Source organism: Sturnira hondurensis, unplaced genomic scaffold (assembly GCF_014824575.4).
Source record: "Sturnira hondurensis isolate 20B ecotype Veracruz unplaced genomic scaffold, ASM1482457v3 Scaffold0006199, whole genome shotgun sequence".
NCBI classification, from domain to species: Eukaryota; Metazoa; Chordata; class Mammalia; order Chiroptera; family Phyllostomidae; genus Sturnira; species Sturnira hondurensis.
In genome coordinates, this window is record NW_028078830.1 from 607285 (window position 1) to 620536 (window position 13252).

The 13252-nt window shown below is 42.3% G+C and overlaps 1 protein-coding gene across 1 annotated transcript; it reads right to left on the reverse strand.

Moving 5' to 3' along the window:
• Nucleotides 1-2027: 2027 nt before the first annotated feature.
• On the reverse strand, nt 2028-11701 carry CUNH19orf18 (chromosome unknown C19orf18 homolog). The gene is given in 5 exon segments (XM_037047678.1): nt 2028-3359; nt 5285-5442; nt 7384-7486; nt 8564-8650; nt 10302-11701. Coding segments are annotated over 5 exon segments (579 nt in total). The 5' UTR covers nt 10453-11701; the 3' UTR covers nt 2028-3279.
• Between the last annotated feature and the right edge of the window lie 1551 nt (nt 11702-13252).

Below are 13252 nucleotides of genomic sequence, written 5' to 3' on the forward strand. Positions count from 1 at the left end.
CGCACCTCCTCGAGGGACACTGGGAACTGGAGTCTAGTTCCCAAGAGAGAGGAGGGGCTTACCTTCTTCTTAAAGGTTTGGCACTCAGATTTCTGGGGAGCACTGTCTGCAACCAAACCACTCAAGTGTTTGGAGATATGTTATTTCAGAGTCTGTGAAGTTGTGATGCTAAACATATTGTCAGATGCTCTCGAAGATTTTCAGATCCAAATGCACCTATTCTGTATTCAGTCACAAAATGTGTCCACTCGTGGAGGAACACGTTGATATCAAAACCGTGATGGCATCTCATTGCTGGAAAGGGACTACAGCGCATGAGGAATTGAAATTATCTTACAGTAACACTTGTAAAATGCAAATTATAGAAAGCCTTTCATTTTCGTAACTGTAAGGTGATAGATGCTAACTAGACTTATGATCATTTCACAATGCATACAAATAATCATGTTATACACCTAAAAAATATAATGTTATATGTCAATTATAACTCACTTTTTTAAGAGGATTTTATGTATTTATTTTTAGACAGAGGGGAATGGAGGGAGAAAGAGAAGAGAAACATCAATGTGTGGTTGCCTTGTGCACCCTGTATGGGGTACCTGTACCTGTAACCCAGGCACCTGCCCCACCTGGGAATCAAACTGGTCGCCCTGTGGTTCACAGGCCAGCACTCAATGCACTAAGCTACCAGCCAGGGCTAAACATCCCTTTAAAAATTATTTTAGAGCCCTGGCTGGTATAGCTCAGTGGATTGAGCCTGGGCCTGGAAACCAGAGGATCATGGTTCGATTCCCAGTCAGGGCACATTCCTGGGCTGCAGGCCAGTTCCCAGTGGGAGACACATGAGAGGCAACCACACAGTGATGTTTCTCTCCCTCTCTCCTTCCCTTTCCCCCTCTCTGAAAATAAATTATTCTTTTAAAAAGAATAAAAAATTGTTTTAGAAAACTATTAATAATGACTATGTAGCAATTCAAAGATGGTGGAAGAATTGCTTCTAGGTATCACTGGATGGTGAGAAAAGGAAGATCTCACTTTTACAAAGTTTATTAGTGATATCTGTGAAAAGACACAATCACATAATTCAGGGATAATTTGGGAATTCTTGAATTGTCGAGTTTTTATTACTATTATTTTTTACCCTCATCCCAGGACATTTTTTCAATTGTTTTTAGGAAGAAAGGAAGGTAGAGAAACATTGCCCAGGTAGAGACTCAACCCCACAAACCCAGTGGGTATGCTCCCTGATGGAGAATCCAACTGACCAAGGTCCAACCAAGCCACACCAACCAGGGTATGAATTAGCAAGTTTTTAAAGGTCATCATTTTGTTTTGCCATTTGTAATACTTATGACTATTGTTTTGTACCCTCTAAAATCAAGCTATTTAGCACACTTTGTATATCCTACAGAATTGAGGAATACACACACTTCTGCCAGGGACCAGGCCCTCCCAGAAAAGGTCTGACCAGGCCTTCAGTCTTCACACTGGGTTGATCAATGAAGGTCTTTTCCTGCATGAAGCCGGTCCCTAAACACTAGGGGAGATGGCTCTCCAATTTGTAACAATTAAGAGAGCAACTAACCTACCACCTTTGCCTAATCAAGAGAGTAACGTCAGCCCTGGCTGGTGTAGCTCAGTGGATTCCCAGTCAGGGCACATGCCTGTGTTGCAGGCTAGTTCTCAGGGTTGCAGGCCAGTTCTCAGGGTTGCAGGCCAGTTCCCAGCAGGGGACACATGAGAAGCAACCATACATTGATATCTCTCTCCCTCTCTCCTTCCCTTCCCCTCTAAAGATAAATAAATAAAGTCTTTAAAAAAAAGAGTAACATCATATTTGCAAGGGAAGGGGATTATAAACTTTTAACATAAAGGGATGGAAATCTTGGGGATCACCTTAGAATTCTGCCTACCACAGTGATTTTGCTAAGGTACATCTGCATGTGAAGACTGTCAACCCTGGGGAGGGGAGGGAAGACACCTACTAAGATGGGTTCCTGGTCAATAACTGGGCCCCCCCCAAAAAAAAAGAGCTCAGCAGCCATTTTTTCACAGGGTCCTCTCACACAAACTACAAAGAGAAGCCTGCACTGAACTGCTGCCTGCACTGTGTTTCTGCCACCTAAGCCAGCCCTTATAGTGGAGTTCTAGAAACCTATTTCAATTAATAGTACTGACGCTTTCCCCATCAGAGCTGTGCAGCTCTGCCCATGCAGAGGAGCTCTAGTCTGATTACATAGGACAGTGACTTTAGGGCCAAACTGCAAGAATTTGGAATCCTCCATTGGAGGACAGACCAATCGGGGACAAGGGTAAGAATTCCTGTCCACATAAGCCAGCTCCCCTCTAGCTCCTCAGTACACGTTGAGGACTGAGCTACAGAGCAGCTGGATGGCCCCAGAACTGTTCTACAGCTGTGCTGTATCACATTTGGACTGTTTTATATTGAATAAAGTTCCTGCTTCACTGTACCCCAAACTGGAAATTTCTGTTGGCATTGAATTCATGCCAGCAATCATTGGATGACAAGATTCATGTTCTTCCTCTCCTTCTTTACTTGATACTTGATTAAAAAGCTATCCAGTCTTTTCATGCTGGCGTCCATGTGCATTGTGTAGTGTATTTCCACCATACCAACCTTGGAGTATGTACAATGCTGCCTTCCAGTGATCAGATGGATTTGCCATAAACTTTGATAGATTTAAAAAACACAAAGGTGTGCTGGAGCCTGACCTCTCCACTTTCTGGGCTGTCACCGGATTTGGAACCCTGGGATATAATTGCTCTGAGAATTATCAGCAATGGAATGGTGACGTTGGCACCTTTACTCTGGTACTGAGTTGGCATTCTTAGTCTTCTGTAAATGGAGACAAGCTACGAGAATTGGCAGATAGTAGGAAAGTTCTGTTTAATTCAAGTGGCTCCTCAGTATAGTCTGGGATATTACCCAAAGAAATTACTTGTATTTCTGGTTATGATCAAGGAAAGAAACATTGACAATTCTCTTTCACACTTACGAAGTTGTATTTTTCTCTACCCAATTACATTACAATTATTCATGAATTATGAGAGCTAAGATACAAGAACTGCTATATCATACAAATTTATTTTGTCTTACATACTTCTGGTATTCTTTCCTTAGGGTTTGTATTCTTTCCTTAGGGTTTGTATGTCCTAAGTCTGACATCCCTGCCATTGTTTTCTCCACACTGGGAAGCACGTCTGGCAGCTCTTTCATTTGCTTTCACAGATTTCCCACTTTTGCAAGGTGCACAGCAGTCAGTATTTCACTACGTTTACTAACTGCTGTTTACTCTTCAATCTTGTCCTTTCAAAGTGTCTGCTTTTCGATCTAATGACTAAAAGGCAGACATAATGTTATTTAGATACAAATAAATGAGAAACAGAAATGAAGAAAAAGAGCTGAGGGAAAAGTATGGAAAAATAAAAATGCAAATAATGGAATTTTCAGGACATAATGAGTATTACTGGTCTGATAAGGATGGTGAAAATTTGAATTTTTAAATTATCCTATTTTCTGTATTTGAATTTTTAAATTATTGTCCCATTTTCTGTGTTGAAGCTTTGTTTTAATTGGACTTATTGGGGTGACATTGGTTAATAAAAATGACATAGGTTTCAGGTATACAGTTCTATAATACATGATCTGTGTATGGTATTATGTTTTCACCAGCCCAAGTCAACTCTCCTTCCATCACCATTTATCCCCTCACACCCTCTTCTACCTCCCCCCACCACCCTTCCCCTCTGGTAATCACCATACTGTTATCTGTGTCTATAATTTGTATTCAAGCTTATAAATGACCCCACACACACACACAAAAAAAAATGTAGCCCTGGCTGGTGTAGCTCAGTGGATTGAGCACCTGCCTGCTAACCAAAGGGTCACCAGCTTAATTTCTGGTCAGGGCACATGCCTGAGTTGTGGGCCAGGTCCCCAGTAGGGGGTGCACAAGAGAATCAACCACATTGATTCTCTCCCTTTCTCCCTGCCTTCCACTCTGTCTAAAAACAAGTAAATAAAATCTGGGGGGGGGGGGGGGGAGGTAGAAAAGTTATAATTCGATCATGAAAAGACATTGAAAAAATTATTTTCTAAGGGTTAACAAGGGCTGTCTGCCTCAGAAGTATCAGTTGCTTCTCCTCTTGGCCCACCAGCCTCTCTCTGACATTTGTGTCTGGGGTTGTTAGGGAGGAGCTTCATGCAGGGTATGATTAATAAGATTGAATTAGCCCTGGATGCTGTGGCTGAGTGAGTTGAGCACCAGCCTGGGAACCAAAGGGTTGCCGGTTTGATTCTCAGTCAGGGCACATGCCTGGGTTGTGGGCCAGGTCCCCAGTACAGGGGCATGCAAGAGGCAACCACACAATGGTGTTTCTCTCCCTCTCATCCTCCTTGTCCATCTCTCTAAAAATAAATACATAAAATATTTTAAAAATGTTTAAAAAGATCGAATTAGACATTGAATGCTCTACAGATTTTTAAAGCAAGTATCCAAGAATGTCAGAACTTCTACAAAATCAGGCTTATATGAGCCTATGTGTGTCGCTCTCCTCACAATGGTTTGCAGGCATGGCAGGCATATCTCAGACAGGAGTCTTTGAACCTGGGATAGTGACCTCTTGTTTTGTGGGCTTGGATCAGTTTTCACATGAGATTGAGGCACAAGGTACCAGCGGGACATCTGCTTGTCTGTGTTCTAAACTTGGAAATAATGTCACATTAGTAAGTATGTTTAGCCCTGGCTGGTGTAGCTCAGTGGATTGGGTGCGGGCCTGCGAACTAGACGATCGCGGTTCGATTCCCAGTCAGGGCACATGCCTGGGTTGCAGGCCAGTTCCCTGCAGGGGCCAGTTCCCAGCAGGGGACACACGAGAGGCAACCATACATTGATATTTCTCTCCCTCTTTCCTTCCCTTCCCCTCTAAAGATAAATAAATAAATAAAAAATCTTTAAAAAAGAAAAAAATAAGTATGTTTAAGGAAAATGTCTTGTTTGGGAAAAAGTTTGTTCCTGAATTCTGTTGTCAACTCTTGGAACATCTTTGCAAAGGGAACCAAGCAACCATACAGTTGTTTATCACTCTGCACAACATGATGAGAATAGGTCATTTCTGTAGGTGTGGCTGAAATATTTTATCTTTTTCTTTCCTCAAGTTCCATTAACTCCCCCTTAATTTTGCCTTTGAAAACCAAACTATCATTGCCAGCTCACTTTCATGTGACTTTGGATCTGACAAGATAAACTGGTCAAGTATCTACCTGAATTAATGAACTTTGCCAGGTTCTTTTCATTCTCTGCAAGTAGGTAACTGGACTCTTCTTGGCCACTGTCGTTCTCTTCATCTCTTAATAATGGTATCTCGATATTTTTATAAAGCAATGCAAGTTGTTGCCTCTTCTCAGTCTGTACCAGTCAACTGGAGAATAATACAGATGAATTTAAGGGCACAATTTTCATGATGTATCATCATATCTTAATCGTGTAACCTTTTGACTGAAAGTCACTAGTAGGCCTAGACTAGTTAGTTCAGTTGGCCAGATCATCTTCCTGATACACCAAGGTTGCAGCTTCTATCTATGGTTAGAATATATACAAAAAGCAACCAATAAATGCATAAATAAGTATAACAACAAATTGATGTTTCTCTCTCTCAAATCAATTTTTTTCTGTTTTCAAGATTTTATTCATTTATTTTTAGAGGGGAAGGGAGGGAGAAAGAAAGGGAGAGAAACATCATTGTGTGGTTGCCTCTTGTGTGCCCCACAACAGGGAACGTGGCCTGCAACTCAGGCATGTGCCCTGACTGGGAATCAAACCAATGACCCTTTGGTTCACAGGCTCAATCCACTGTGCCACACCAGTCAGGGCTCAAATCTTTTTTTAAAAAAAAGAGTGGGAAAAAGCCTAAAAAAATCAATAAATAAAAATTTAATAAATGTACTTCTACGAAAAATCAACCACTAAAAATTCTATGAAAACATGTACCTTGGGGCTCATGTTTTTACTTTCCCTCAGGCTCTAAAATAGCATGAGGCACTAGGTGTAACTCAAACATATTAGCTCAGTAACTTAATTGGATGTTGAAACTCCATGAGAATAGGTTTTAGCAAGTTCTCTTAGAAAACTTTATATCTGTTAATATCTTTGTCTATATTAATAAAAGAAACTGAAATTGCACTTATATAAATTGAGTGACAGGAGATCACCACATTAGATAACCCAGAATCAAGTATGATGGTTACACTCTCTCATCAGCAAAATGTCTTCAATTTTATCTTTACTCTCAGCCTGTCTTCATTTGACATACTTCACAGTGGTCCTAAAATGCCTACTTAAAAAATATCCCCTCATGGCAATATACTGAATTCTAATAGAGCAAGTAATGTGGTACATCTTCCTCAAACAGCGCTGTTGCCCCAGCCTTCACTGATAATAACAAGTTTCCAGTGGAAAAAAAAAACAATGGTCAATCACCCTTTTCTGCTTTGCACTGTTAAGATTCTTTCCAGATATCACGTTCTGGGAAAATAGCATTCCATGCAATGGCTTTCAAAGATTTTTGACCACGATCCTCAGTAAGAAGTATGTCTTACTTCACAACCACATATGTGCCCGACAACTTTAAAAATCATCATTTCCACCCTGACTGGTGTGTCTCAGTGGATTGAGTGCTGGCTTGCAAACCATTTCCAGTCTGGGCACATGCCTGGGTTGTGGGACAGGTCCCCAGTGGGGGGCATGCAAGAGGCAACCACATATTGATGTTTCTCTCCCTCTCTTTCTCCTTCCCTTCTTCTCTCTCTAAAAATCAATCAATCAATCAATCAATATCTTTTAAAAAAGTTTTAAATGTCATTTCCTTTAATATATGTCATGCTTTCTATTATATTCTATTTTTCTAAATCATTTTCTGTTCTTTCTCTTTCTTTTCTTTTTTAAAAATTTATATCATGTCCCAATATGAGTACAGGCCATATTCTGAAAAACACTGATCTGGAAATGTATAAAGGTTATAATAATTTAATGATAAGAACTATAATCATGCCCTGGCCAGTGTGGGTCAGTTGTTTAGAGCACCATCCTGTACACCAAAAGGTTGGGGGTTCGATTCCTGGTCAGGGCACATACCTAGGTTCCAGGTTCAATCCCTGGTCAGGGAGCATATGGGAGGCAACTAATCAGTGTTTCTCTCTTACATTAATGTTTCTCTCTCTTTGTCTCTCACTTCCTCACTCTCTAAAATCAATAAACATTTTTTCAAGTATTATGATCATCATTATCACCCTCATCATTAAATAATAACCTAGTTAATTTATGTCTTATTTAAGAATGGTAATGTTATGTAGCATAGACTTACTATATTATATAGGAAACAGCAGTCCCACACACCAGGGCAATGCTTAAAGCTATACATGCAATTGTAATTACTTGAACAAGAGCAGGTCTACGTGGAATCATCACTAAAAAGAAAAGAAAAATTCTCACCAAATTTCGTTTTAGAGGTGCCTGTCAATTAATTATATTGTTATTCCAAGGAGTCAGAGATAAAATCAGAAATTCTAATTTAAAAAAAAGCATTCTAAAACAAACAAACTAGCCAAATATAACCAAAGACACTAAAACTGAGAATAGGCTGACAGTGACCAGAGGGGAGAGGGGAGGGAATTTCAGGGGAAAGGGGGAAGGGTTTGAAGGAACTAGTATAAAGGACACAAGTACAACAACAAGGGGGAGGGTGGAGACAGGAGGGAGGTGGGGAGGGCTGTGGGGATGGGCTTGGATGAGGGTAAATAAAGGGCAGAAAACTGTACTTGAACAACAATTAAAATTTAAAAAAAAAAAAGCATTCCTGCCCTTGCCAGATGGCTCAGTTGGCGGGAGCATCGTCCTATACACCAAAAAGTTGAGGGTAGCCCTGGCTGGTGTAGCTCAGTGGATTGAGCACAAGCCTGCGAACCACAGGGTTGTGGTTTGATTCCCAGTCAGGGCACATGCCTGGGTTGCAGGCCAGTTCCCAGCAGGGGACTCATGAGAGGCAACCATACATTGATATTTCTCTCCTTCTCTCCTTCCCTTCCCCTCTAAAGATAAATAAATAAAATCTTAAAAAAAAAAAGTTGAGGGTTTGATTCCAGGTCAGGACAAGTACAGGAGGCAACTGATTGACATTTTTCTCTCATACTGATGTTTCTCTCTCTCTTTCTGTCAAATCAATAAAAATATATCCTCAGGTGAGGATTAAAAAAACTAGCATTCCTAATTTTTAAAAACACCAGGGCAAGCTTGCATAGCCTGTGTGAATAAACATAATCTGAATTCCCATATCTTGCGGGCTCCCCTTTTTTGTCTGCCTCCTGTCCTGGGTGGAAGCCCTTTATTTTGCTTCCTGACTCAGTGTAGCAGCACCTGCCAACTACACAGCCCAACAGGAGAGTTGTCTTAATTTCAGAACCCAAGTGCTGACCTGATGGGCTCAGGCTATGCAGTGCTATGATGAAAGAATATTACAGGGCAGCCTGGAATGCAATTCCACCAACCTGCATCCCACGTGTTGGTGTTTGGGGCCATGGAATGTGCTCTAAAGTTGTTCTTTGTAGGCTCGGGTGTATCATCCTTCCTATCATCTGAAACAAAAAAGGAAAAACTAGAGAGTTACTGTTTGTACAAACGGTAAAAAAAAAAAGTGCAATTGGCAACCGTGCTGAAAAAACGTCCTTGAGGCTCAGCCCTCAGAGAGAAGTCCGCCTGGCAGGATGAAAAGAACCTGGGCTGTGGAAATGATAGCAGTGCAAAATGTTTCACTGAAGGTATGATGTATATGGGTGTGCACGTTGTAATTTTTTCAACTTTTCTGTATCTTTGGATATTTGTAATGAAATAATGGAGAAAAAAGGAATATGGGCCACAGATGGTTTCAAATCAACAAGTACTGAAAGTCTGCCTTTGGATTTGGCAATGGGAAGGTCATCGGGACCCCAGACGAAGGTGACATTAGCGCTAAAATGTTGTAGGGATACAATCTTGACTGAAAGAGGTTTAAAAGAGAATGGGAGGAAAGGAATTAGAGATGTGAGTTTAAGAAACTTTTAATGAACTTTGCTGTAAAGATGGGGACAGAAACAGGGCAGCTTCTGGAAGGGCCTAAGCAATCAAGAGGCTAGTTTTGATTAAGATGGGAAAATTGAACTGTGGCCGGCTTGCTTAGTTGGTTTGAGCATTGTCTCCATATGCCAAGACTGAGGGTTCAATCCCTGGTCTGGACACATTCAAGAAATCAACCAATGAATGTATAAATGTCAACAACAAACTGATGTTTCTCTTTCTCTCTCTCTCTCTCAAATCAATACATTTTTTAAAAAGTTGGGAAAATTAAAAAGCATATTCATATGAGAATGGGACTGATATTTTAAATTGTGATATGACAGAAAAAGTCACTAAATGGAATGGGAGAGTAAGTGGACTAGGGAAATGGATTAGCGTATTTTTAATAAAATTTCCTAGAAATGATATTGCTGGTTATATTGACTATATTTTCTGTTCTCTTGATGCTCTGGCATTTGGGGCCTTGGTCCTAGACTTTCTCTCCTAAGGCTAGTATTTCCTACAGAGAGCAAAGGACCCAATGCAAGCATCCCTTTGATATATAAACCAAGCAATCCTAATCAAACTCTCACACTCCAGGCCAATATTCCCTCTGCCCTAAATCATCCCAGGGCCAGGCACTAAACAAGTAGAATGACTCCAATTGCCCAGAGCTTGCCAAAATTATTCAAACTGTCCAACCCTAAGCTGACTCCACATACCTCTCCTCACCCATTCCTTCCAGGGAAAACTCTGGTAAAAAGACTCTGGACCTCACTCTCTCCTCCTCATGCTTCCTGATCACCTCTGGTCCTTTCCCACATGGCTCTAAAAGGTGTGCCATGCCTGTCTCGTTCCTAGGAATCTGTGCATGTACATTTCTTCCTTCCTAACAATCATTTTCATGTCTGCACGTCTTACCTGAGTAAAACAAATCTCAGGTATGTTTCAACTCTCTGGATCACAAGAGGACATTCACATAGCAGATGAGAAGACCCAAGACTAGTTTGTACTTCACTGAATGAGCAGGGCAAGGACTTACAGCCAGGTCTTGGGGTGTGGGCTGTTGAATTTGAGGTAATTTGCTTTTCTTAGGAGACACTTTGGGCAGTCTAGTGACTCTTAAACATTCTCATGACTACTGATGGCCTTGAAAAGAAAACATATAGCAGTGAAATGTAATTATCCTTTCTTATACAATACTTCTGAAACAAGTAAACAGTGGTTGGCATTCCCTATTAAAATGGGGTCTGAACTCACCTGCATAAGGCAGGCATACAAGAAGTGGCCATTCCATTAAAAACAAAAATAAAAAGGTGAAAGAACTTTGAACCTTTTCCATCATTCCACTATTGTTAGTCTTTAATCCTATGGATGAAAGGAACTATTTAGCTAGAGCCCAGAATCTGCTCTATATATTCATCCAAGAAACTAAGGAACTAAGGTGCTTTACTCCTCCCAGAGAGTTTGGGTTCTGCCTTGGAGCCTCCAGTGTGAGGTCAGCACAGGTTGCCATGTGGATTTCCTTCATGGAATCCTGTCAGCCAATGGGGACACTGATGGGATAAGGGACTGGGTAAAGGAAGGTTAGGTGGTGGGGGCAGGTACGAGGAAGACCAGGTCCCTGCCTTCAAGAAGCAGACAGTTAACAAGGAGACAGCGCTTCCTCCCTGTCCCAGTCATTCTTGTTTTTGGTCCTAGGCCTGCCTCCCCCATCTCTCTCCCCAACTTCCCCCAGGCTCTCATGCCTGGGCCCACCCCACACTTTGATGCCTCTGTAGCAGTGTCCACAATGCACAAGTGCATCCATCTGCTTTTCTGTACAAAACCCTGTCTCATGTTCTACCCTTTAAAGAGGCCAGAAAGACAAGTGTGTGTTTTTTCCTCTAAAAACTCCCCATAACAATGGAAACAGCTGTTGGTTTCCTAGCCATACAACAAAATAGGTAGTGGTGTCACCTTCCAGAAGAGCCTCCCTGGGTGCTTCCCCCACACCTATTCCTGCCTATTATGGCCCCGACACCAAGACCCGTCCTTAATGATGTCCCCAACATCTCACCTGTGACTGTGGTTCCTGAGGGGCCCACAGACTAGCACAAGCTTCATGTACAGAAGCCCCTCCCAGAACATTTGCCGAACACCAGTGAACAAACGAAAGAACAAGCAAGCATACTAGCCATTTCCCAGGCACTCAGCTCCTCAGGGTGAATCAAGTATAGTTTTTCCTATGTCAACATCCACCTGTTCCAATTCTGCATTTGTACCTTTCCCCAAGTCACTGCTCAGCAGCACCACCGTGGGTCATTAATGTCCTCACCAGACTTCTTAATGAGCATGGAGTCCACTGCCATCCCATCCCCCACACCCTCTTCCTTTCACTGTTTCCAATACTGGCAAGTTGTAACCTTGGCAGCTAGTACACATTCAACTCATATCTGAGTGCTTCAGTCCCACAACCATCCTGGAACTTACAACATCCAGAATTAGGGTGACTGTAAATGGGCTACTTAGATCATCACCTTAAAGACTTGCACCCTAGCCCTGGCTGGCATAGCTCAGTGGATTGAGCTCAGACCTGCGAACCAGAGGATCGAGGTTCGATTCCCAGTCAGGGCACATGCCTGGGTTGCAGGCCAGTTCCCAGCAGGGGACACATGGGGGGCAACCATACATTGATATTTCTCTCCCTCTCTTCTTCCCTTCCTTTCCCCTCTAAAGATAAATAAATAAAATCTAAAAAAAAAAAGAGAAACCCAAAATAAAAAAAAAATTAAAAAAAAAGACTTGCACCCTGGTTGGTGTGGCTCAGTGGACTGAGTGCCAGCCTTTGAACCAATGGGTCCCTGCTTTGATTCCCAGTCAGGGAACATGCCTGGGTTGCAGGCCAGGTCCCCACCTGAGGGAGTGTGAGAGGCAACCAGTCGATGTATCTCTCACACATCAATGTTTCTCTCCCTCTCTTTCTCTCACCCTTCCCATCTCTCTAACAATAATCAAATAAAACCTTAAAAAGAAAATTTGCCTATGTGTATTTACATGTAATGTTAGTTGTGGAAGACTGCCTTTCTGCCCTCCACCTAGGGTGTTGCACCCACCACCTGGGGCCCTGGAGGATCCCATGAGACAGTGCTGCCCACATGGTGGCCCCATCCAGTTTGCACCAAGCTCCAAAAGAGTGAGCTCACCACCTCCCAGGCCAGCTGATTTATTCATTGGACAAAAGTAACATCCAGTTAATAAACTGGGGTGAAAGTTCCTCAGAAAGTTCTTAAGCGGGGAGGCTTGCTTTCCTACTAACAGTAATGTGCCAGATGACATAATTTTGGTCAAGGACAGACCATGTATATGTATCATTGCCCCTTAGGATTACATACTGTTACTCTATTCTTTCCACAGGTCTTGGCACAAAGCACATAAGCAAACTATTCAATGACTTGAATTCACTCCTGTAACACTGGGCAACCACTATGCAGTAAGCCCTGAAAGGGAGGGAATCAGATCCCACATGCCTGTGGAAACTCCAGTGATGCCCAGATGAACATCTGAGGGCACCCATGACACCAGGAGGCTGCTGTTGCACAACCACTGGGGAGTCATGGACCTACATGAATGTTCTGTCCCCTGGATTTCTAACCAATACCCTTGAAACATCTCCAGGAAGGAGAGCTGGCCCCTAACTATATCCCTACAGAGAAATACAGAAAATACATGGAAACTGGAAAGAAGCCACCCAAGACCTCCTGTTCATCTCACCCCCTCTTTCTCATGTGAGCACTCAGGCTTCCTCACTCTATGGGAACTGGTCAGTGCCCTTCCCATCTGAGTCCTCTCTGTGATCAAGCAACCTTTTCATCTAGAAAAGATAAAGAAAATATAAACATCAATTCAGGGGAGACCTTGAGGAATGGTGTGCCCATGTGCAGTGCTGTGTCCTGCCCTCTGCCACATGAACAGCATTCTGAACCCATCAGGGAGCATTCCTCTGTCTTGTCTGAATTTCCAGTTAAGTTCTCCAGCGCCTGCTCTGTTGTAATACTCAAGGTTGTGGTTCGTGTGATTCCAGGGAACCCAGATCTCAGAAAGTGAGGTGATTCTGAATGTCCAAAACAGACTTCATATTCCAAAAGGAACTTAGTGCTCATGTT